This window comes from Elephas maximus, chromosome 16, assembly GCF_024166365.1.
Source record: "Elephas maximus indicus isolate mEleMax1 chromosome 16, mEleMax1 primary haplotype, whole genome shotgun sequence".
In the NCBI taxonomy this organism is placed as follows: domain Eukaryota; kingdom Metazoa; phylum Chordata; class Mammalia; order Proboscidea; family Elephantidae; genus Elephas; species Elephas maximus.
Genome location: NC_064834.1, coordinates 58046419 through 58071127, shown reverse-complemented (window position 1 = coordinate 58071127; position 24709 = coordinate 58046419). Strand labels below are relative to the sequence as shown.

Genomic DNA, 24709 nt, shown 5'->3' with positions numbered 1-24709 from the left:
ACAATTAATTAAGAAAAGACAGGAAAGAATTGTTTGTGGGGAGTGAGTCAAGGAAGGTCAGTAGGCTAACAATCTTTTCCTCCAGGACCCTGGCCTCTGATTATATTAACAGGCACTACTCCCAGCCTTTTTTTTTTTTTTTGAGTCCCTAAACCACTATCCAATTAGTACTTGTTCCTGAGCAGCTACTTCCGGGAAACTGCTGATAGAGCTTTTCAGAGTAAGCCAAGGCACACAAAGCCACTACTGTCTAACTAGTGTAGTTTCGGTGTCCATGGCTGCCGTGCTCCATTCTCATTTTATATAAATAGTGCACTCTAGAGGGGAACAGCTGGCAGTTTATAGATTTTCAATGGTGGCTACTTAAATATGGATTAATATGAGCTCTCTATTCTGGTCTTGCCTGAATGTCTCCTTGGATTAAGAGATCTGCCTGATATATGTAGGATATCCATAAAGAGAGACGTCTACTCGAGCAGCAAACAAGACCTATCAATCTTATCAATCTCCCCAGCACTGAATCAGGATGATACCACAAGAGAGGTGTCGAATTCACAGGTAATAGAATCACTTGGGTGCATTGCCCCAGTGGCCTCTTTCTGGGCTGGACAGATGAGCGAAGCATGGATGGAGTCACTTCCACTGGAGTACACCAGGAAGAGCCCTTGCTGAGTTAAACAGCTTGTTGGTGGTTCAGAGTGGCAGCTGTCTCATCTGTAACTAAACAGATTTCCTTCCATCTGTGCTATGTTTGTCTTAGCCTTTGATCACCTTGGAGGGAAGCATATCGATTAAGTTTCTTTCTGAAGGGATGAACACCATCACAGTGCAGGTCTCAGCTGGGAATGCCATCCTGCAGGACACGAAGACCATTGCAGTGTATGGTGAGTGCTCCTCCTTGCTGAGCTGTCAGCACCCTTGTGCTCAGATAAGGTTGTCAAGTACCAGGGTGCTGGAGGCCATCCAGCCTATAACTTTTACCTAGAGAAGAAAGGGCCACAGTTGACAAAGAGCTGAGTAAAGTCTGGTCTTCCCCTTTAATAAAGATCTGGTTCACCAGCAAAGTCATTGTTCTGCCGTGGACATAATACCCCAAAGGTATTTATTGTTTTGGTTCCTTTAATTGGCTCTGGTGCATGTAGAACGACTTTTTCTCACACACCTTGGTAGGGTAGAGAAGGTTTTATCAAGTGTAAAGCAAGCTAACTCCCTTTGGAGTTCTAGTAGTATTTGAACAGCCAAAACCTGTTATGACAGCAAACAGTTAATATTGAAGATTTTTTTCTAATTCAACTTAAAAATTCTTGATTATTAAGAGGAGCCCACAAATGTCTACTCTAAAAAATCTCTTATGAAAATGAATATTATTAAAAAATAAACTCTGCTAAATTAAAAGCAATGGATGGGTCATAACAACCAAATGCAATGCCTAGTTATAGATTGGATATGGGTTTGAGCAAATGGCTATACAGAACAATTTTGTGGTCAATTGGGGAAATTTGAATATGGTCAGAATATTAGATGGAATGCAAGTTAACTGAAATGGAAAGATGAAAATCGTTGATGGAAAAGTGGAAGATTAATAAACAGTTTATACAGATCTCATTTTGATAAATTTTTGTGCAGAGAAAAAATATTCAGATGGATATGAACTCAGTGTCACTAGTGGATGATAAAAATGTGTCCTTTTCTCATTAATACTTTTTTTTTTTTTAGTACATATAGATTGTGAAAGACTGAAATTTAAACATCAGACTAGAGTTTAAAAATGAATATATGGGGAAAGCAAATGCTGTGGAGAGAGAGTGAAAGAGAGAGACGAACTAGCTTATGGTCCAAATTATATTCATTGCCTCAGTTTCATAATTAATTGATCCCAATGAAATGAGTTAGGACTAGATTTTCCTGTGGGGAAGCCCATCCTGTTTTTCATTTTTCACCTTGCCGACTTGACCTTCAAATTCAGAAAATGCTTGGTAAGCAAATTTGGACATGTTGGAGAGTCAGAAGGCCTGAAGGACACAGTTCCTTGTATGGCTGGGTATTCGATTTCATAACGTTCCCTTTCTCCCTCCTGTGGAGACTTTACTGGCCCCAAGTAGTGAATGGAAGTAAATAGGGCTGTGGTTTTTCTAACAAGTTCTCTTCTGGGAGGTGGCTCTCAGCCAGGAGCCCAGCCAGCGACTGTGTACAAGAGAGAGCTTTTGGTGCTATTTCCCTCTCTGTCTCCTTTCCGTGTGCTAGAAAATGCTTTTAATCCTCAAACCACTCCTAGTATACGGCCCATGGTAGTATTATCCCCGTTATTCATAGAAGTAAAGAGGTTGCCCCAGCTAGTAAGTTGTGGAGCAGGGCTTCCAGCCCAGCCCACCTAGGCCCAGGGTCTATGCTCTGAAATTACCCTGCTTAATTGGCTTTCATTTCTTTTCTGTCCAGTGCTCTCTTTCCTTCCTCTCCTGGACTTCACTGGTGGTACTAGTGTGCACTGACCCATTAGCCCCATAGCTCGCCTCTTCATTAAGCATATTGGCAACCTCCTCATTAGACCCTCAGAGAGAATTTTAAAAGTGGAAGGTCTTTGAGCTTATCTGCTCCAGCCCCATCATTTAACAGAAAAGAAACTGTGGTCCAGACATGAGAAATTACTGGCTTAAACCATTCTGCTCTGTAGTGACAGATGCAGTAATAATAGCGATGGTGGTGGTGGTAGTAATTAACATTGATGCAGCCTTTTCTAAGCACTTGACATATGCAGTCTGTTTCATTAATCTTCAAAACAGAGTTATGAGAAACATTCTATAATTATCCCTGTTTTACAGATGAGAAAATACAAGGTAAGTCTATCAAACAAACAGCTTAAGAATTCTGGATCCAGAGGGGATGTTCCTAATTGCCTTCCACCTCAGACAGTGTCTTTAAAGGGATTATCCAAGGGTGGGTTGCCCTTCCTCAAACAGGCTATCATCCTTCCTTTCGTTAAAAGCAGGGGAAATAACCCCACTCCACCCCCAGCCTAGCCGAATTTCTCAACCATCAAGCATCCTTAATTTGTCTTTTCAGATGAGTTTGTCGAGCGTTTGTGATTAAACACCAAACCAGTTACCGCTGAGTCAACCCCAATTCATGGCAACCCCATGTGTGTCCGAGTAGAACTGTGCTCCACAGGGTTTTCAGTGGCTGCTTTTTTGAAAGTAGATCACTAGGCCTTTTTTTTAAAGTGCCTCTGGTTGGACTCAAACCATTTGTTTTTCCCTAATTTGCTTCAGGGCACAGATTTGCTTTTAAATATAAAAAAAAAAAAATGTAAATGGTGGAATTCATTTCTTTAAGGAGTTGCAAGGTCTGTATTACTGGTATTTACCCTTTCCAGTCTTCCCCCATGCATCCCCTATTTGTTGAATAAACTTAAGTATACATCTCTCTGACATTCTCCCTCCTTACCTTGCTGTTTAGTTGTGCTAAGTAATTACAGAGAGATCGGCATCATTTTTCTCATTTGTGTCCTTTTACTGAGACAAATGTCTTCCCAGAGTTGTAGATGGAGCTTCGGCTGTTTGGTAAGAAGTGCAGGAAATAGGACAATGACATAAACTTATATCTTCAAAGCAAAAAGTTAGGGCTCAGTGGTTGGCTCCTCAGTGGTTGCCATTTACTACACTACTAATTAATATACATTTCATTATTCTCCGTCAGAGCTGAGGCGGTGATATTCACATAGGTGACCAGTGACTCATAAAATAGTCAAGCTTTGAAAAATACATCTTTGGAATAGGGTAACTGCCTCAAATCTACATGTCGTAACGTAAGAATCATCAAAGCATGTGTCTGATAACATTTTAGTATTGTTAGGAAATACACAAGTGGCCTTTTATGCTTCCTGAATGTATAATGGGCATTGCTGCTGCCACCTAGCCCTTCTGAAACACAAGGGCATGCTTTCCACTGTGGGTTTTAAAACAAAAAATACATGTTTGTTGAATAAGTAAATGCATGAATTCCTGAGAGTCTGCAGTGCAGTTGATGCATTTATTTACTTAATAAATGCATGCACTAGTTAAATAAATCACAGATTAATTGGATACCTACTATGTGCCACACACTGCCCCAAGTGCCAGGAACACAGCATCTCTCCTGTCCTGGACCTTATCATCTGTTATATGTCAGGTAAATGCAGAAACAAAATAATTAAAAAACAGTGACAAGTATGAGGAAACAAATAGGGTCATATGATGGAACGAGTCCAGGGTAGGGGAGAGGGGAAGAAAGGCTACCTGATGTTAGTAGTCGGAAGAACCCCTCCGAGGAGAGAGAGTGATGAGAAGAAGCCCCACATGCTGTGATCTGGGGGTAGATGTCCACTGAGATGGGAAGGAGCACAACATGGTTAAGCGATGTGAGGAAGGACAGCGTTCTGGAGCAGAGAGAGTGCAGGGAAGCCTCGGAGGACATGAGAAAGGCGAGGAGGTGGGCATGAGGTCATGTGGGACTGTGAAGGCAGTGGTAAGAATCTGGATTTTATTCTAAATGCTGTGGAGCCACTAGCAGGCTTTAGGGGAGTGGAGTGATCAGAGTATCATGTGTCAAACACTGTGCTGGGACAGGGGGAGTAGAGGCCAGGAGAGTGCACCTTGAAGCCCTCCAGCAAGTCCCTGGGTGGTGCAGTTAACACCTCAGCTGCTAACCGAAAGGCTGGAGGTTTAAGTCTACCCAGAAGTGCCTCCAAAGAAAGGTCTGGTAATCTATTTCCAAAAAATCAGCCATTGCAAACCTATAGAGCACAGTTCTACTCTGATGAACGTGAGGCCACCATGACGCAGGATCAACTCAGCAGCAGCTAGTTCTAGACCTTCAGCTACAGACAGTGTAATTGCCAAGGTGCTGTACTCCGAGACCCATCACCAATCTAGTGCCAAGGCCATGCTTTCATGGGCTCCTTCCAGCCAGTGAGTGATTCTGGCAGAGATTTTAAGGCCAACACATTGCTGGGAAACAAGGGACTCCGCTGCTGGTGACTTTGACTCAAGGGCCCACTGACAGTCTTGCTGTGCTTTCCTGAGACTGCATAGTAGTCAAGAACATTTCACCCAGCGTTCTTCCCCTCACTTTCACTTAGTGTTATATCAGCATCATGGTCTGGTGGAACCACCTATGGCCTCCTCCCCATTTTCTCAGAGGCAGTTCTCTCATAACACTCTTGCTCATTTAATCCTGTCTTGGAAACTACTCAGAGGACCTGGACTAGTACAGGGACTCCCAAGTCAACTAATAAAATCCTCAAATTAAGGAGCTCAAAGTCCATTAAAGGAAACTGCCATACAAACAAAAAAATAGAGCAAGTGTGATAATAATTATTATATAGTCACATAATAAGTATTATAAAATCATACAATAATAATAAAGGGATATGCCAAATACAATAGTGCCATAAAAGAGAAAATTAACACATGGGGTAGGTAGTCAGTCAGGAAAGGCTTGAGCGAGAGTTGAACAATTTTGTACATGGACGGTGGGTTAAAGGTGGTATTCTAGTCAGAGAGTCAATGTGCGGAAAGACATAGAGTCATAAACCTGTGATGCACGCAGAGCAGTCCAGATCACTTAGAGGCAAGAACTGAGGATGAGGCAAGTGCTGCAGAGGTAGATGTGGGCCAGAGCCTGGGATGCCCAGTAAGTCCTGTGGTTTAGAAAGTAAGGAGCTAGAGAGATCACAGGGACAAAGTCATGGATTTGTGCTCCAGAAGTCTTTCCAGAGACTGCGAATGAAAGGAATCCCTCTTTAGGATAGACTTTTGGGAAGAACTGTTTAACTCGTGGTAATCCCCCGTCTGTTGTATCCCCAGAGGAATTCCGGTCCCTTCGCCTGTCCTTTTCTCCAAACCTGGATGACTACAACCCAGAAATCCCTGAGTGGAGGCGGGACATCAGCCGAGTCATCAAAAGATCCCTGGTGGAAGTGAGTGCAAACAATTCCTTCTCCTGGCCAGGCAGGTTTCCCTTCTGTCCTCACAGAGCTTCATAGTGAGGGACCCCTGTGCAAAGAAATGACAAGGAAGGGCTGAAACCCATGGAGTTTTAGCTAATTGGTCTGATATCTTTATTGCTGAGCCCCACACATGCAGACATATAGACGCCATGGTGGACGTGCAAACATGACACAAGCACATGGTCCTTGCTCCCTGTGAAGCTTATTCTGCTTGGAGAGTAAGGAGAAGAACATTGACATTTATGACAGTTACATAGCAAAGCCCACGATCGGGTCATTAGTAAGTGTGGCATCAGCTATTGCATGTAGTAATGAAGGGACACACCTTGTAAGAGTCTTCGGGGCTGAGTACTGTTAGTAAGAGCAACAGTGGGTTCCAACACCACAAACCTGCAAGCATCACAGAGAGTCACTCAGTGCATGTGGTCAGTCATATTTCTATGTCCCAGTTCTTTTAATGACATCTCTTTCCTACAACAGCTCATAGAGGAAGTTCCCATTATCCTTGTATTACAGAGGAGAAAACCGAGAACTAGGGAACCTAAATAAGTTGCTCAAAGTCTTGCAGCTTATAGGTGGAGAATCTACAACTTTGAAGTCTGAGCTCAATGTCTGGGTTTTTATACATGCAACAGAGCCTCCTAAGATTTCTGGGAGAGTATCAAGGAGATATGGTTTGCCCCTCTCTGAGAAAATGTCACTGAGAGTTTGAGAAGGCATTTTCTTTCGGGCAAATCTCCCCCCAGTATACTCCACTTTCATGAGTGAGCAAAGGAATGGGGCAGCTACCCATGGGGCTTTTTGGATTAATTGCACGAAACTAAAAAAAAAAAAAAAAAATCATAGATAAGCTACATCTCCCCAGGGTATTTTTTTTAGCCCAGAAGGGAATTCAATTTAGAGTTTTTCATATATTCTTTCCCCTGCTTTCACCCAGTATATGGTACAACATGACAACAAGAAATGAGGAGATAAAAGTGTTCAGGTAACTCCTGCTCAGAAACTATGTTCCCAATCCAGCCTTTTAGCAAAGGGCTGGTCTTTCCCATCTTCATAACTGTTGCCATCACCTTCGTTGGCATGGATTTAGCACTTATATTCCAGGCATTCTGCTCAGTGCTTTGCAACTTTAACACATTTAATCCCCCAAATAAGCTTATGATGTTGATACTATGATTATTCCCACTTCACAGGTGAGGCATCTGCACTTAGAGACATTAGATTGCATGCCCAAGGTCATACAGTTAAAAACCAGGCTCTGTACTCAGACTTCCTAGGTTCGAACCTTGACTCGGGGTTTTCCAAACCACTCCACCCTGTAGCCATCCTTTGTTGTGTTACATGGAGTAACAGGGATGGGTGGAAAAACACTGGGGTAGAGAAAGGGTGTCTTCATGTGTATCTGGGTAACTGACATCTCACTGTCTGCATGGCGCTCTCAGCATCCTTGATGTGATTGGTGGCTAAACATTGTAACTATCAGGGGACATAGCTGTCAGACTACACTTCCAACTGGAATAAGCCCTTCTGCCCTTGAAATTGTCTGTCCTGAGTGTGACAGCTGGTTTTTCTCCTCTTTTGTCCAACTGAGATGACTTATAGCCATTGGTGAACCCACAGCCAGCCTCCTTCAGTGCACAGCATGCTGGAGACTCACGTCCTTATAGATCTCCCAGTTGACATTCCAGCTCTCCCAGGTGATTTATCAAACAGGCACTAGCTCAGCAAGAAGTAGATTTCCAAGCTGATTTCCCTCCACATTTATTATTCAGGGATCAGATTCTCTGAGTCTTCACCTTTTCACCAGCTTTCCAGTAGTCTAGAAATCACTGCTCATCAATATTTCTCAGCTGCTGCATAGCAAAACCAGCTAAATGTAGAATAAATGGATTGGCTCACCACTTCTCCACCACAGGATAGTGGTGAGATTAACGCCTTCCAGTTACCAAGGCTCCCTGGTTACCAAATCCCAAGAGACAGCTGACCCAGCCCTTGGTTCCTAGCCTCCCATCCTGTCTTTGAGATCAGTAATTACTTTTGGATTTCAATGCACTGCCACTTCCTTAAGTCCCCAGGTACCAAATTGCCAAGTGTACCCTAATAAACCCTACAGGAGGTACAACTTTGAGTCTCCATATTTCTGGTTTTCTTCCTACATATTATGCAACAGAATTTGGTACAAAATCGGTTGCCTTTTCCTCAACAAAGGAGCTTTTGTATTGACATTTCACAAACAAATCTTCACTGAATGTCATTCAGTAAATGTTTCTTGAGGCCTTTCAGTATAATGAAGATGATTCAGACATAGTCTCTGAGTTTAAAATCTAGTAGGAGCATAAGTTAGCACGAGATTAGTTGTCATAGGAGCTGGTGTGTGATAAGCATCTGGAGAAGGAAGCAACAGAATGGTGGTTAAGAAAACAGACTTCATAGTCAGACCAAGGTTCCAAACTCAGCCTTACCACTCACTATCTGGATGGCCAACTGTTTTACCTTCCTCTATCTGTGTGTCCTGTGTTGGGAACAGAGATGCATCCAGATCCCCATTCACGGAGGGACTTGTTCTAGCTGCCGGGAGTGAGTGGGCAGAGGCTTCAGTTACAGCCCCTTCAGGAGTTGCTTCAGCTGCAGTGAAATACTTTGCCCCAGGTTATGCCCCTTTCCAGGGTGGCTCATGCCCAATGATGGACAGGAACAGCTTGAGATAACGCTGAAGGGCTCAGGAGCTCCCCGTGGGTAGCTCTTGAGACTGTCTTTGGCCTACACGGTAACTCACCTTCTCCCTCTACCCACTCCTGCTTCCCCTTCACTCCCGTAGCTGTTGATCTCAAGAGCACTCCTTAAGAAATACCCTCACATTAATGCAGTGTCTACTTCCTGAGGACCCCAACCTGTGAAACGTCTTCACCTACAAAGTGAGACATAACAATACGTATTTCAAAGAGTTGTTGTGGTAATTCCATAAAATAGTATTGCTTAGTTGCTTAGCACAAAGCCTGGCACAGATAAAGACCCAATACATGGACTTTCTTGCTACTACTTCTAAAAAGGTACAAGCTGTGGATTTCAAAGACAAACAAATACCTAGCTGGGAAATTATGAAAAGTGTACTGAAATAGGTAGATTTTAAGAAGGCTCATAAAGCATAAACAGCGTTCCATCAGCAAATGGAGAGGAAGGGTACTCTGGATAGAGATGGCACGTGCAAAAACACATGAAGGAAATGTTGAACTACCGAGATATTGTGCATTATTCCATTTGGCTGGAACACAGGATACCTGTGTGAGTTGTGTGTAATTAGACTAGAGAGAAAGTGTGGGATCACATTGCAAAAGGCTTTGAAAATATATTTAATCCATTTAGTAAAGGGAAATATTGCAAGAATTTTGACTGAGTTGAGCTGTAGGAAGATACATCTGGAAGTAGGAGCCTGTCTCCTGAAAATTAGAAGGTTATGGTTAGACCTCAGAGATGAAGGTATAGTAGTAGTATTGGGCTATTACCAGTGGGTGTCTAAAAAAGAACCAATAGAATGATTATGTAATGTAGATGTCAACTCATCAAGATATTAAAAATGGCAAGGAAAAGAAGAGTGTGGGCCGGAGGATTCAAGCTTGGGTACCTGGGAAAGGACAGCTTCTACTCCCCCAAATGTAGAATGAAGGTTTTTGGTGTTAAAATAAATTTTTGTTTGGGTTTTTGACATCTTTATTGGAAGTCCTGGTGAAACAACCAAGTGGCAAAGTCTGATTAACTGCTCAAGAAAGAAGCTGAGATGGTACCTAATGATTCTAGAACCATTTAGAGAGAGGGCTCAGGGTAAACCTTGAGATATAATAGAGAACAAGTGAACAAAGACAAGGAGGATGTCCTTGAATGACATCTATATTTTAACAGTGAAAGGGCTGGACAGTGAGACAGAGGTGTAGCAGCCTGAGAGGTGGGAGGGTAACTGGAAGAGTCAAGTTGGTGATTGAAGGGCTTAGAGTGCTTCATGAAACGGGGCCTGGTTATCAGGATTTGATATTGCAGAGTGGTCAAGAGCTGCCTAAGGGTTGTGGAGTGGGTGGAAACCTTACTAGGTTAGGGGATTAGGATGTGACAGGTGGATTTGTGGAGTAACTCTAGTGTAGTGAAAAAAGAAAACTAGATTAGAAAGAGTGACAGCACGAGAGGCAGATGATAAAGCCTTGGAGGTAAGCACTGGTCTCCTCTAGGCCTCCAGTCTACAGATGCTCTGTAGTAAGAAGAACTAACGTTGAAATCCTCACTATGTACTGGGCATTGTTAACAAATGCTTCACATGTAACTCATTTAATTCTCAAAATCACCCTTTTAAGAGGCAAGGACTCTTATCCCCATTTTTTATTTGAGGGAACATAGACGCAGAGGAAAGAAGTAACTTGCATAAGGCCTCACAATAATGGAGCTGAAGATAAACTTCAGAGTCTGATTCCAGAGCCACATTCCAGCCCCATTGTTACCTTTGACAGCACCTTCCTGCTACTGTGCACAGGGCCCTGCTTTCACCTCCTAGCCCTCCTCCTTGCATCCTCTCACGCCCTGACAAATACCTGGTCCCTTCTCATCATCCTGCTCCCCACTTTGTTTTTATACCTTCAGGAATTACATGAGCCTCTCTGTCTCTCTCCCAGGCCACCGGGGTCCCAGCCCAGCACATCTTGGTCGCGGTGCTTCCTGGTCTTCCCACTGCTGCTGAACTCTTTGTCTTACCCTATCAGGACCCGACAGGAGAAAGCAGAAGGTCAGCCGAAGACCTGGAGCAGGTGAGTCCCCAAGAGACATTTCTGCTTCTTCCTGCAGTCTGAGCCATATCTCCTGCTGGTACCTGACCACCAGGACAGCAGCAGAGGGGTTTCTGTGAGATCTGGGTTGAGAGGGAGGGCACTAGCTGTTTGTTGGGTCTTTGACTTTTTGGTCCTTAGTTTCTTATTTGTAAACTGCAGCCTCACAAAGAAACACATAAAAGAGAGTTTATTGTAGGGAATGAAATTAATCAGTATGTCAGCCCTATGGACATACATTGTTTACACTGAGTTAGATATTTCTGCAGGTACTAACATGAACAACTGTCCAAGACAGTTGAACAATACAGAGAGACTGAGCACAAGAGTGTCATCACAGCATCACTAGAACTTCCGTCACAAGAGTGCATGAGAATCAAATGACAGGATATGCATTTTCTGTTTTCAGAAAGGTATACATTTTGCACAAAGTATTAGTCCTTTTAGACCCTGGTTGCTTAGTGGTTAAGAGCTATAGCTGCTAACCAAAAGGTCAGTGGTTTGAATCCACCAGCCATTCCTTGGAAACTCCATGGGTCAGTTCTACTCTGTCTTGTAGGGTCTCTATGATACAGAATTGACTCAACAATACTCGGTTTGGTTTTGGGTTATTAATCTTTTTATCATCATCATACTAAGATGGACTGATTTGGTTCATAGTAAATACTGACTTCGGAGTACCTCTATTGTCTATGTGGTGATCATCTTTCTCCCATCTCTACCATCTTCTGGAATGTTAGAGTGTGTGTGTTTCTCCCCTCACATGGCCCCTTTAGTTTTTTTTTCTTCTCCTTTTAGCTTCAAAAGATTGTCCCATCTCTGTAACGGGGATTATTATGTTATTCTTGTTCTCCTTTGTTCATTCAGTTAAAATGATTGGTCTTGGCCTGGTTGCCCTGGTAGAAACCCCATGATTCAGGTTTCTGAATTCTTTCATATTAGATAGTTTAAAAATAGGGTTCCTCTCAGCCACTAAAGAAATTATTGGCTTTTTCTTCTCCAGTACTGGGAGCTTTTCAGTTTACTTTGGATAAACCTATAATCTAGTCCCATGATCTTTAGCCTTCCAAGATGATTTGGGAATTAACAGCAACCCCAAATTATACCATAGCCCACCTCCTAGCATACACCCTTCTTTCAACTGCCAGTTTCTCACTTGGCAGAAGATTCACCTCTATAATTTTCTCTGTGTGCAAATAATGAAGAATAGAGCTGTCAAGGAAAGCCCTGTTGAACCCCATTTCCTAGTGAACTGCAATTGAAGGGCAGGCAGGAGGTAACCCACCAGATTTGCATCTCACCTTGCTCACCCCTGGCATTCAGTTTTCTATCATTGTCTACAAATTATTATCTGCACCTGCAATTTAGCAGGAGAAAAATTGGTTGTATCTTATCACAGCACTGCTTAGGACCCAGAGAAGTAGATCCTTATACCAGGCCTTTGGTTATGAACATTTACAGTTATTTCTCCTCTGTAAATCTTACTAGTTTTTCCATGAAATCCACATTATAATCTTTTCAAGTATGGAAGAGGGTTCAGATTTGGAACCAGCTACTTTCCTAGGCGTCACGTTGTCTATGCATCCTTATTTAGCATACTTTCCAATAAGTGTAATGTATTCTAGATATTTCCCTGAGGCGAAACGTGGAAGAGAGGTCTGCTCTATGAAACTTTGATTGTGAAGGGGTGTATCTTACCTTTGACTGTCATTCTCTCTGAACTTGTTGCCCTTTCTTCTCTATCTCTTCTGGGTGCCTCCTTCAAAGGCATACTCAGACAGCTGAGCAATTGTCCTCGATCCAGCCTAGTATCAGTCATTGATAAACCATTTAATCAGAGATCTGAAGGTAGGTGGCTTGTTTGAAGGCTATATGACTCAAGCCATTTCAACAGAAAGAACACAGGTTTGAGGAAATATAGACCAGGTTTCCAGATTCACCTCTGCTATTCATTGCTTCTATTTTAGATATCCACCACTCATCTGTCAGTTTGTCGTACTGTGGTGGCATGTTGCTGTGATGCTAGAAGCTATGCAACTGGTGTTTCAAATACCAGCAGGTTTACCCATGGTAAACAGGTTTCAGTGGAGTTTCTAGACTAAGGCAGACTAGGAAGAGGGAACTGGTGGCCTACTTCTGAAAAAATTGACCAGTGAAAATCTTATGAACAGCAGCAGAACATTGTCTGATATAGTACTGGAAGATTAGCCCCTCAGGTTGGAAGGCACTCAAAATACGACTGTGGAAGAGCTGCCTCCTCAAAGTAGAGTCGATCTTAATGATAGGGATGGAGTCAAGCTTTCAGGATCTTCATTTGCTGATGTGGAATGACTCAAAATGAAAATAAACAGCTGCAAACATCCATTAATAATCGGGACATAGAGTGTACGAGGTTTGAATTTAGGAAAATTGGAAGTTGTCAAAAATGAAATGGAATTGCATAAAGATCGATATTGTAGGCATTAGTGAGCTGAAAAAGACTGCTATTGGCCATTTTAAATCAGACAATCATATGGTCTACTCTGTTGGGAATAGCAAACTAAAGAGGAATGACGTTGCATTCATCGTCAAAATAAACATTTCAAGATCTATCCTGAAGTACAACACAGTGATTGGATAATATCTATACGCTTACGAGGAAAACCAGTTAATAGGACTATTATTCAAATTTACACACAAACCACAAATGCCAGAGATGAAGAAATTGAAGATTTTTACCAACATCTGCAGTAAGAAAGTGCTCAAACATGCAATCAAGATGTGTTGATAATTACTGGTGATTATTAACTGCTAACCAAAAGGTCGAAAACCCTGGTGGCATAGTGGTTAAGTGCAACAGCTGCTAACCAAAAAGTTGGCAGTTCAGATCTGCCAGGTGCTGCTTGAAAACTCTATGGGACAGTTTTACTCTGTCCTCTATGGTTGCTGTGAGTCAGAATCGACTTGACAGCAGTGGGTCTGGTTTTTTTGGAACCAAAAGGTCAGCAGTTCATATCCACCCGGCACTCCTTGGAAACTCTGTGGAGCAGTGCTACTCTGTCCTATAAGGTCGCTATGAGTCGGAATCCACTTGACGGCAACGCATTTTGTTTGGTGGCTCTTGGGAATGCAGAAGTTGGAAACGAAGAATGATCGGTAGTTGGAAAATATGGGCATGGTGATAGAAATGATACTGGAGATCACATGATAGAATTTTTCAAGAGCAACAATTTATTCATTGCAAATACCTTTTTTCAACAACATAAATGGCAACTATACACATGGACCTCACCAGATGGAAAACACAGGAATCAGATTGACTGTATCTATGGAAAGAGACGATGGAGAAGCTCGATATCATCAGTCAGAACAAGGCCCAGGCTGACTGCAGAACACACCATCAATTGCTCCTATGCAAGTTCAAGTTGAAGCTGAAAAAAATTAAAACAAGTCCACAAGAGCCAAAATATGATCATGAGTATATCCCACCTGAATTTAGAGACCATCTCAAGAGTAGATTTGTCACATTGAGCATTAATGACCGAAGACCAGATGAGTTATGGGATGACATCAAGGATATCATACGTGAAGAAAGCAAGAGGTCATTAAAAAAAAAACAGTAAAGAAGTAAAAGACCAACTTTATGTCAGAAGAGACTTGAAACTTGCTCTTGAATGTAGATCAGCTAAAGCGAATGGAAAAAAATGATGAAGTAAAAGAGCTAAACAGAAGATACCAAAGGGAGGCTCAAGAAGACAAAGTAAAATATTATAATGAAATTTGCAAAGACCTGGAGCTAAAAAACCAAAATGGATGAACACACTAAGTATTTCTCAAGCTGAAAGAACTGAAGAAAAATGGAAGCCTCAAGTTGTAACATTGAAGGATTCTATGGGAAAAATATTGAACAATCCAGAAAGCATCAAAAGAAGATAGAAGGAATACAAAGAGTCACTGTACCAAAAAAGAACTGGTTAAGTTTCAACCATTTCAGGAGGTAGCATATGATCAAGAACCAATAGTATTGAAGGAAGAAGTCCAAGCTGCACTGAAGGCATTGGCAAAAAACAAGGCTCCAGGAATTAATGGAATACCAATCGAGATGTTTCCACAAATGGATCATCTATGCCAAGAAATTTGGAAGATAGCTACTTGGTCAACTGACTGGAACAGGTCTGTATTTATGCCCATGCCAAAGAAAAGCGATCCAGCAGAATGGGGAAATAATCAAACACTATTAGAATTATCACACACAAGTAAAATTTTGCTGAAGATAATTCAAAAGGGGTTGTAGCAAGACATCGACAGGGAACTGTCAGAAATTCAAGCCAGATGCAGAAGAGAACTTGGAACGAGGGATATCATTGCTGATGTCAGATGGATCTTGGCTGAAAGCAGAGAATACCAGAAAGATGTTTACCTCTGTTTTATTGACTATTCAAAGACATTCAACTGTGTGGAACATAACAAATAATGGATAACATTTCAAAGAATGGGAATTCAGAACACTTAATTGTGCTTATGAGGAACCCGTACATAGACCAAGAGGCAGTTGTTCAAATAGAACAAAGGGTTACTACATGACTCAAAATCACCAAACGTGTGTATCAGGGTTGTGTTCTTTCACTATACTTATTGAATCTGTATGCAGAGCAAATAATATGAAAAGATGGTCCATATGAAGAAGAATGTTATAGTCAAGGGCATATATTGATAGAGAGAATGTTGGGGATAAGAAAAAAATTAATGCATAAAATTATTCAAAATGGAGAAGAGAAGAAGGACAACAAGAAAAAGAAAGGACATATATGAATGACTACGTACTAGAGTAAGGATGGGCCCACCTAAGTTATCCTGTAGTCTGTGGCATTAAAGCAAAACGAAAACCAAACTAGATCATAACTCTCTTAAAGAAATTGACATGTATCAGCCTATTCCGGGACTTAAACCAAAGTAAACACAGTGACCAGATAAAAGCCAAAGCAAGTACATAAGAAATTAGCATCTTAGTTATAGGTAATATTATCACCCTGATTTAAAAGTAGAGTAATGGAATCAACTGATAAACGAGCCAGAAATGGAGACCCTGTGAAATAGGGACTGGTCCTGGGAAACTTGTAGTGTTCCATGTAGGAGTCATCCTTCGATCCTTCTTTTTCACTGATTCATTGTAAAGTGAAAGAATTCAGGCCCTAGCCTGGAGTAGTGTCCTGCTTGAGGTAACACAACTCTTTAGGAGAATCTGGCTCTGGTTCTGTTTCTGTAACTAACTTAAAGCCTGGCGACCTTTCCATTGTGCCATGCTGCCAACATAGTTGTACACTACCTTCTGTGGGTCTGAAAATACCAAGGTTGTTGTATAAGAAATGACATTAATGTTTTTGCTTTGTTTTGTTTTATTTTGAGGGGGTGTGTGTGTGTGTGTTTGATTGCTGATGCAATTGACAGATATCCAGTTCATGCATGTTTAAAGAAAAAAAAGTAAATTTATGAGCTCATTTAAGTGGGAAGTCCAGGAATACAGTTCAAGCATGGAGTAATTTAGAGCCACTCAAAAGTATAACTAAATTCCTCCCCTGTGTTCTTTGTCCCTCTTCGTCTCTCCACCTCTTTTCTTTGCTACCACATGGGATGCATGCCTGAGAGTAAAGTCAACACATAGGAGAGCAAGGATGGCCACAGGAAGCCCCTTTCCACTTAGCTTATCAAGCCCATCTAGAAGATAATGCTTATCCCCTGATAGTTCCAGCAAGAGCCCCAACTGACTGCTGCTGTAATACATTACACAGACATTGAAGACAAATGCAAAGCAAAACCAAACCACAGAAAGGTACTCCCTCCCTTGAAGGTTGCATGCTGAGTCTGAGATGGACCTTGGGAAAGGCTGGCCTTATCCCTTCTCTTAATGGTCTGGCCCCTTTCTTGTAAAGATAAAACACAGAACCCCCAGCAAAGGGAGAAGTAGGATGCCAGCCAATGGGCCCTGAAGAATGCAAGCGCAAGGCTTAAGCAGAGAGAGCTCTTGGCTCTCCTCCTCTGACAGCATTCCCAGGGGAGCAGGAAAGTTGGCTTGACTGGAGCTCTCTTGTCTGTGAAATAAATTGAAAATTCCTCTTGTGAGAAGTACTTGACCTTGTTATCAGGATGACACGGTTTGGGTTAATCAAGTGACCTCTGTCTGGAAGGGTTTCCCCAGTCTTCATTTCAGATCTCTGGAGAATGAGAAAGGGCTTGCTTGCCCTTAGCTGGCCTCATCAAGGATAGCGCATCCCCAGAGGCCACCTGCTCAAGTATGGAGCAACCTCACCCCTCCACTGCTATACTCTCTTCCTTCTTTGTAAGTCCATACCTGGCTCACTTAGAAGAGGAAAGACCATTCTGTCTAGGCTATTGGATGCTGTGGCAGGGAGATGGAAGCTTATACATGTTATCTTTCATAATCCTTAAAGGGCATGGGACATTTAAAAGGGGGAAAAAAAGGCTGTGGAAAAAATGTCAACTACAAAAAAGAAAAAAAAAAAAGAATTTCCTCCTCAGTTGCTCATGTTTCCATGTGTATATGGCAAATGAAGAATCCAAAATTCAGGAATAGGGAAGGCACTTCTGCAATGGAAGTCTAGTGGCAGCATTTAAATAAATTAAAATATTTATTATGTAATGTAATAACCTCAAACTTTTCTGTATACCTCTTACATTGTCTGCCCTCTCAGTCAAGAATTTTTAACGTGGGACATTTAATTATAATAATACTCAAGTTCACAAGTAAGTCATTAAAGCAGGATATATAGCTGAAAGTATAATGGGTATCTTATATAAAAAAAAAAATTTTTTTTTTTTTTAGTCATCTAGTGCTGATACCACAAGTAGATGTCTTCAACGAACAAGTTTATTCACTCACAGTCTTAAAGGCTAGAAGTCCAAGTTCAGGATGTCAGCTCCAGGGGAAGGCTTTCTCCCTCTATCAATCTTCTCCCAGACTAGGAGCTTCTCCGTGCAGCAACCCTGGGTCCAAAAGAAACACTCTGCTCCTAGCACTGCTTTCTTGGTTGCATGAGGTCCCCCTCTCTGCTTGTTTCCCTTTCCCTTTTATTTCTTGAGAGGTAAAAGGCGGCACAGGTAACACCCCAGGGAAACTCCCTTTACATTGGATCAGGGATGTGACCTGGGTAAGGGTGTTATAATCCCACCCTAATCCTCTTTAATATAAAATTACAATTTCAAAATGAAGGACAACCGCACAACACTGGGAATTATGGCCTAATCAAGTCGACACATATTTTGTGGGGGACACAATTCAATCCATGACAGTGGGTAAGAATACAACCAAAGGAATGTGGGTGGCACAAGGAGATGGAGATTAGAGCTGGAGATGGGGAACCTAAGAAAGAGAAGTATTTACAGACAATTTCTTTCTTCATTTACTGTGCCCCATCATCCTGCTGACTCTTTTGTGCATTTTAATCAAGCTGTTTTTTTGGGGGGGGGGCGGGGGCGGTGCTTAGAAAGAATGAGATTGAGTGAGCAAGTGTTCCTTAGAACTTAAGTTTTTGGCTCCATGGCCTTCCTGATGATTTAATGTAGAAATTGGTTTATGTGAATTGGCAAAAATCACTTTCTGTATTGAAACCAAAAGAAAGATTCCACAACTGCTTTTTGAAGGGATCCCAATAATGCAACAGGATCAAGATTAACCATGATCATCCCAGGCAGGGGCTCCCTCTTAAACAGAGCACCAGAATGCTGTCTTTGTTCGGCAGGGCTTGCATCCCCCCTACCAACTTCAAGGACAAGCATCAGCATTTTGGCCCAGTGTAAATTTGTCATTGATAAATTTATTGGAACCCATTTTCAACCTGTATTTTCTACTTGTACCACCCTTTGGGTTACATGTATCATAAACTTGCCAACTGCTTTGTTGTCTTTAAACTTCTTTTTCCTCATCTTTTGATGCTTGACGCTTACATTCTAACAAACACAGTGTTTTCCCCTTCTGACTCCATTAAAAAATGTTTAGATGTTGGGTGTGTTCTCTGTGTATCACTGCTATTAAATATTTCAACCCGCTTCCTTCTGAGCACACAGTAGGGTTGCACCCATGAACTTTGTCTGGTGGGGCAGAGCCAGGTGAGCAGTTCTGGCCAGGGAGTTGTAAGAAGAATAAATCTGTGTCACTTCCAAGCTGGAGTACTTAAATGCCAGTTGAAGAAACGTAAAAGCTTCCTTCTCCTTCAGTGGCGTAATGAATGGAAATATTTGAGGCACTGGCTACCCCACCAGTCTGTGTCTTCAGGTGGCCATGATGCATATCACTGTCTACCTGCAGTGAATGTGAAGTATGAATAAGAAATAGACTTTAATTATTTTAAGTCCCTGAGATTTTTAATATTGTTACCTCATCATAACCTAGTCTTTTCTTGACTGTGGCCTTTAATCTTCATCTTTCAGAAGAAGAATATGAGGAAAATTACTGTTTTCCCCATGGTAGGTTCCACATACCATGTACTTTTGATAGTAGTTTTTCTGATGTTTTTAATGAGTCCCCACTTTCTGTTTTTAAATGAAGTGTGGATTGCATTGAAATCACAGGTGTATTTGACTGAATAGACAGATGCCAAGAATAGTATATTGTTTCTTTGGTCATGATTATTTAGCTGACCTGTTACCATTGAGTTGCTTCAACTCGTAGTGACCCCATAGGACATAGTAGAACTGCCCCGTATGATTTTCAAGACTGTAAATCTTTACAGAAGCAGACTACCACATCTTTCTCCTGTGGAGCAGCCAGTGGGCAGGAACTTTCAATTAGCAGCAGAGCTCTTAATCGCTGTGCCACCAAAACCAAAACAAACCAAACTCGTTGCCATCGAGTTGATTCCAACTCATAGGGACCCTATAGGACAAAGTAGAACTGCCCCATAGGGTTTCCAGGGAGCACCTGGTGGATTCGAACTGCCAACCTTTTAGTTAGCAGCCAAGCTCTTTAACCACAGTGCAACCAGGGCCCTACTGTGCCACCAGGGCTCCTTTATTTAGCTGAAGGAGAATAGAAAATGGACTGTGTAGGAGTGCAGCAGATGAGGGATGTTGAGTACAAAGGATAAATGATATTTGTCGAGACAACGCACTCTTCACTGGAATGAAACAGAAAAATAAATAAAATCTACTTGTTTCAGTAGTTTAAATGTCCCAGTAATCACACATTTCACTGGAGTCTTTATCAGGCGAGTCTGTGTTCTTCTCATGTGGGCTGTTAGCACACTTTTTCTATAGATTGCCCTTTATCCTACACCTCTCTTAGTTACATAAAGACCCTCCCAAACATTACAAATTCTGGTGAACAAAATTTGGTAATCCTGGGGATTGTGTTAGGAATTGCCTGTTCCTGTAATTTATATTGATTAGCTGACACGTGGCTGGCATTATAATCTGTGTCCTTCACAGATGAACAAGAGATACCGGCATAATTAATGAATGCTACTTTTTTTTTTTTTTTCATCTTCTACCCTACTGAACTAGACCACATATCTTTTGCTCTCTCTTTTTGTGAACTGGATAAAGGAACGTGTTTTTAATGAGAATGTCCTAGGATTAGGAGTGAAACAAAGCTAAAGTCTAGTCTCAACTGTTCAAATATTGGCAAACTAAGTAAACTTAGGTATGTCGCCTTGAAGCACCATGTTCACTTCCATGGAGAGAGCAGCACTAACACCTAAGACATGCTTTGTTGGAAAAAACAGTAAGAAATAAGTAACTCTACCAATTAAAGTATTCAGTGCATGTATAATGTTCTTACAAATATATGTAACAACTCATAGTCTGATGAAAATAATCCTGGATAAACCCTTCAAGTGGCATGGAAAACAATTAGAATATTGTCAAAATCTGTCAACACAATCTCATACTCATTTATTTGCGTAGGGAAGTACATGGTTCTGATTGAAATTAATCTTGTTTGCAATGTAAATTTCATTTAGTTTTCTTTCTTGTATATAATTTCTTTCCCACAAAGTACATGTTCTTCATTGCATGTCCTTTGATGCAAGCTAAATACATGAAAAATATTTTATATTACCAGATTATTTTTGCATAGCCTGCCTAATTTTGTAAATGATACAGATAAAGCCAGTGAAGCAATGTTATAAACCAAAACAAATCTGGGAAGTTAATTATTTTCACAGGGGACTCTCCTGGAGATTATAAATTAGAAGTGTGTGGTTTTGATGAACTCTGTTTCTGGTTTAGTTATTTGCATCTCTCAGTTGAGGAAAAAATATTCTCGGACAAGAAATAAATATCACTTTAACTGGGTGAAAAAGGGAATTTCTCTCTGGCAAATTCATTCTTCCATTTTGTCCACATGATGAACTTTGCTGAACAGGACAATTCCTTAATTGCTTCTGGCAAGACAGGTTTTTCATTCTGAGTAAAACTATTTTTCGCAAATAAAAACCCAAAAACCAAACCCATTGCTGTTGAGTCAGGTCTGACTCATAGGGACCCTATAGGATGGAAAGAGCTGCCCCATAGGGTTTTCAAGGAGCAGCTAGTGGATTCAAACTGCCCACCTTTTCATTAGCAGCTGTAGCACTTAACCACCATGCCACCAGGGTTTCCATATATATATATGAAAACATATATATATATGGAAACCCTGCTGGTGTTGTGGTTAAAAGATTGGCTACTAACCAAAAGCTGGGCAGTTCAAATCTACCAGGCGCTCCTTGGAAACCCTATTGGGCAGTTCCACTCTGTCCTATAGGGTTGCTATGAGTCAGAATTGACTCGACGGCGGTGGGTTTTCTATATATATATGTGCATACACACACACACGTATATACACACAAGTAAATACATATATATGTATGCATTTTACGTGTACAGTGTATTATATATAATTACATATATATTTTACATATATATTCATGTTTAATGTGTATACATGTATATATGGTATGTGTGCCTGTCTATTTCATAGCCAAAAACTTTTCAATTGACTTCTACTAAAAAGAATCTACTCTCAGATTTCTATAAAGACCCTACCAACTGAATGATAAGAGTAAGATAAAATAAGGTAAAGCATTGTGACACTTTAGTACACACAGAGGAAAACTATTTTACACAGTCTGTGTTGGAAATTCACACTTCTTGTAAACCGGAGCCATTTTGATGGTAATGAGCTCTGTAGAGCACTTTGAAACTCCCCTGGGAGATTCCCAGTACCTATGAAAAAGAGTAGACTAAGATAGAGAATAAAGTTATTTTCAACAGAGTTTCATCAGTCTCATTTTTTCCTGCATCGCTTGCCAAATGACAGCATTTGAGAGGCTGAGCTCGCACTGGATTCCAGGTGTTCGAGCATGGGTCACTGCTGGTCATGCCAGGTTCCTGTTGTTCAGCAAAGAAGTTCATCTCCAGGGCAGTTCCATTCCATTACCAATCAGGGGCTTCTGCAAGAGACTGTCAGCTTCAGAACAAGCCATCAGCCCCTGCTTCATTGATGAAGGGGTCAAATATGTCATTTGGCTTAAATAGAAAGGAAAAGAATTGTGAATTTTAATCAGGTGAATAATGTCAGAAAGCAGATAATTAGACTTAAATAACACTTATATATTCAATTGATGACTAGACTATTAAAGATAAATCAAGGAGACAAGATAAAAATAATAGGAGTGTGGTTTTCCTCATAGATTTTCAGAAATTCCTCAGAAATATAAACAAAACAGAGCACACTGGGCTTTGTTTTCTACTTTAAACAAGTGAACAGTTTTCCTTGTCTGTAAAACCTTAACTTTACACATTTACTATCCAAACAAGGTTCTTGGCCCCATGTTTGGGGTTAAGTATTCTGTGACCCAGAGTTCTATGGGTCTGTCCCGCACACATATGTCAGCCTGAAGATCAGTTTAGCTAATGTCCATAAGCATTAAAACAAAAATTAGCCAATTCATTACTTAAGTTGAGGTTGTATTTTGCTTCAGCTATTTTATCATAAATTATAATTTTAGCAGAACTATATTTGCCATTCAAAAATATTCATGAAATACCTATTTTGTGAAAGCCACAGGCATAGTTTAAGGGAGGGAAGGGCAGCACAAAGAGGAACAAGATGGAGGCTGCTATTAACTGTCCCTGAATGGCACGATTGGTTCAACACCCCTATGATAACTGAAAGGTTGGCAGTTCGAGTGTCCACCCAGAGTCACCTAGGAGGAAAGACTTGGCAATCTACTTCCGAAAAATCAGCCATTGAAAATCCTATGAAGCATAGATTGACTCTGACACACATGGGGTTGCCTTGAGTTGGAAATGACTTAACACAACTGGCTTTTTTTTTTTTCTTTTACTATTAAGTAAAAGATAGAAATTGTTGAATTGGTATATATTTTGTTGTGTATATTCTCAACAATTAAAAAGAGAAGTAAAAGGAATGTATGTGACTCCATCAGTATATATGAAATGTATATACCTAGTTCTTTTAAATCCTTATGTATAACCAATGCTTTCTCAAAAAAACTAGAGGCGACTTTTCTGAGATATACAGGGTAATTTTATGAAAAGAGTAGAAATTATTTGATTTACTAACAGTATATCCTATTTTGTATCAGTTAGGATGTAAAGACTGGTCATGCTTTAAAATAATCATATCTGCATATTTTGGAATAAAAAATCTTCAAAATCACGTAAAACTCATTTATACCATCCACAGCTATAATACTGGGATACCTTGGTAATCACAGAAATATGTCTCAGCACATTCACAGATATGGATGACAGTATTGGTGGCACTAAATATGACACCTCTTTTTTTCAGATATCAGAACTACTGGTCCACAAACTCAACCAAAACTCGGTGCACTTTGAGCTGAAGCCCGGGGTCCAAGTCCTTGTCCACGCAGCTCACTTAACAGCAGGTCAGTTTCCACGTGCCTGGGTTCTGGCTCATGTCTCTGGCAAAGGGAGATCCAAATTCCTGTTTACTTCCAGATAAGCAAGGCTAGATAGTGCCATTGCTAATCGGAAATCAGGCATCAGTTCTTGGAGGTCCCCTTGGTTGCCATCTCTCCCTTAATGAGAACCCACATAGGAAACAGAATAAGGTGACTTTCTCACTTAGTCCTTGGTAAAAACCATCAGTGAATCACCTAAATATATGTTGTTCAAATGACTGAGTGATAGCTTCTTTCATCACAACAGAGATCTTGAAAAAAGTTAACCTTATATATTTTTTTCAGGTCTTTCTACAAAGCCCTGTTTTCAAATCATTCATGTTCTTGGAATTTGTTACCAAGTATTATTTAAGATAAAGTACTGCAGTGGAAATAGCAAGGATTTAGGAGTTACTCAGGGCCATAGCCAGGAGCTGATCTTCAAATTGTTCAAAATCCTGCAAATTTCTTAATCTCAACTGATTTTTCTGTCTCTTCACCTGTAAAAGGCAGGTAAAAATCCTCTAAGGTTATGGTGAGGCTTCAATGATAATGAAGGTCATTCCAAACATGTACAAGTAGATATTATCATGGCACATTAAAAATTAATTTAGCAGTAAGTATTTTTCAAGTACTTATTTTTGCAGCATATATGGTGCTAGGTGTTGCATGGAGTACAGAGGCCAGTGAGAAATACCCTTTGCCCTCAAAGAGTTTGTAATCTGGTTGCAGTATAGGGAAGTTTAGCAGTAACACAGTTGTGATTGTCCTCTGTGTGCGGGTGGGGAAGAGGAATGAACAGTTGGGGGAACAGTGTGACTCAGTCAGTAAGTAAGATGCATAAATGCTTGCATAGAGAGGCGACACAGTATTTAAGCCCTTGGATTTTGCAGCCAGACCATTGATTTCAATGTTAACTTCATCACTTACTCATCCTATAAACCTAGAGAAGAGACTTGACTTCTGTGTGCCTCCATTTCCTCATCTGGAAAATATAGATGGCAATCCACCCATTG

General features: G+C 40.9%; 1 protein-coding gene across 6 annotated transcripts in view; it reads left to right on the top strand.

Annotated features, from left to right (window-relative positions):
- SORCS1 (sortilin related VPS10 domain containing receptor 1) overlaps positions 1-24709 on the top strand; it is a 571683-nt gene that overhangs the window by 526942 nt on the left and 20032 nt on the right. For all 6 annotated transcript variants that reach the window (XM_049855014.1, XM_049855016.1, XM_049855012.1 and 3 more), the window contains 4 exons: positions 761-884; positions 5841-5953; positions 10639-10770; positions 23579-23678. In XM_049855014.1, coding sequence (XP_049710971.1) covers positions 761-884; positions 5841-5953; positions 10639-10770; positions 23579-23678 — 469 coding nt within the window. The remainder of the gene's footprint in view (positions 1-760; positions 885-5840; positions 5954-10638; positions 10771-23578; positions 23679-24709) is intronic.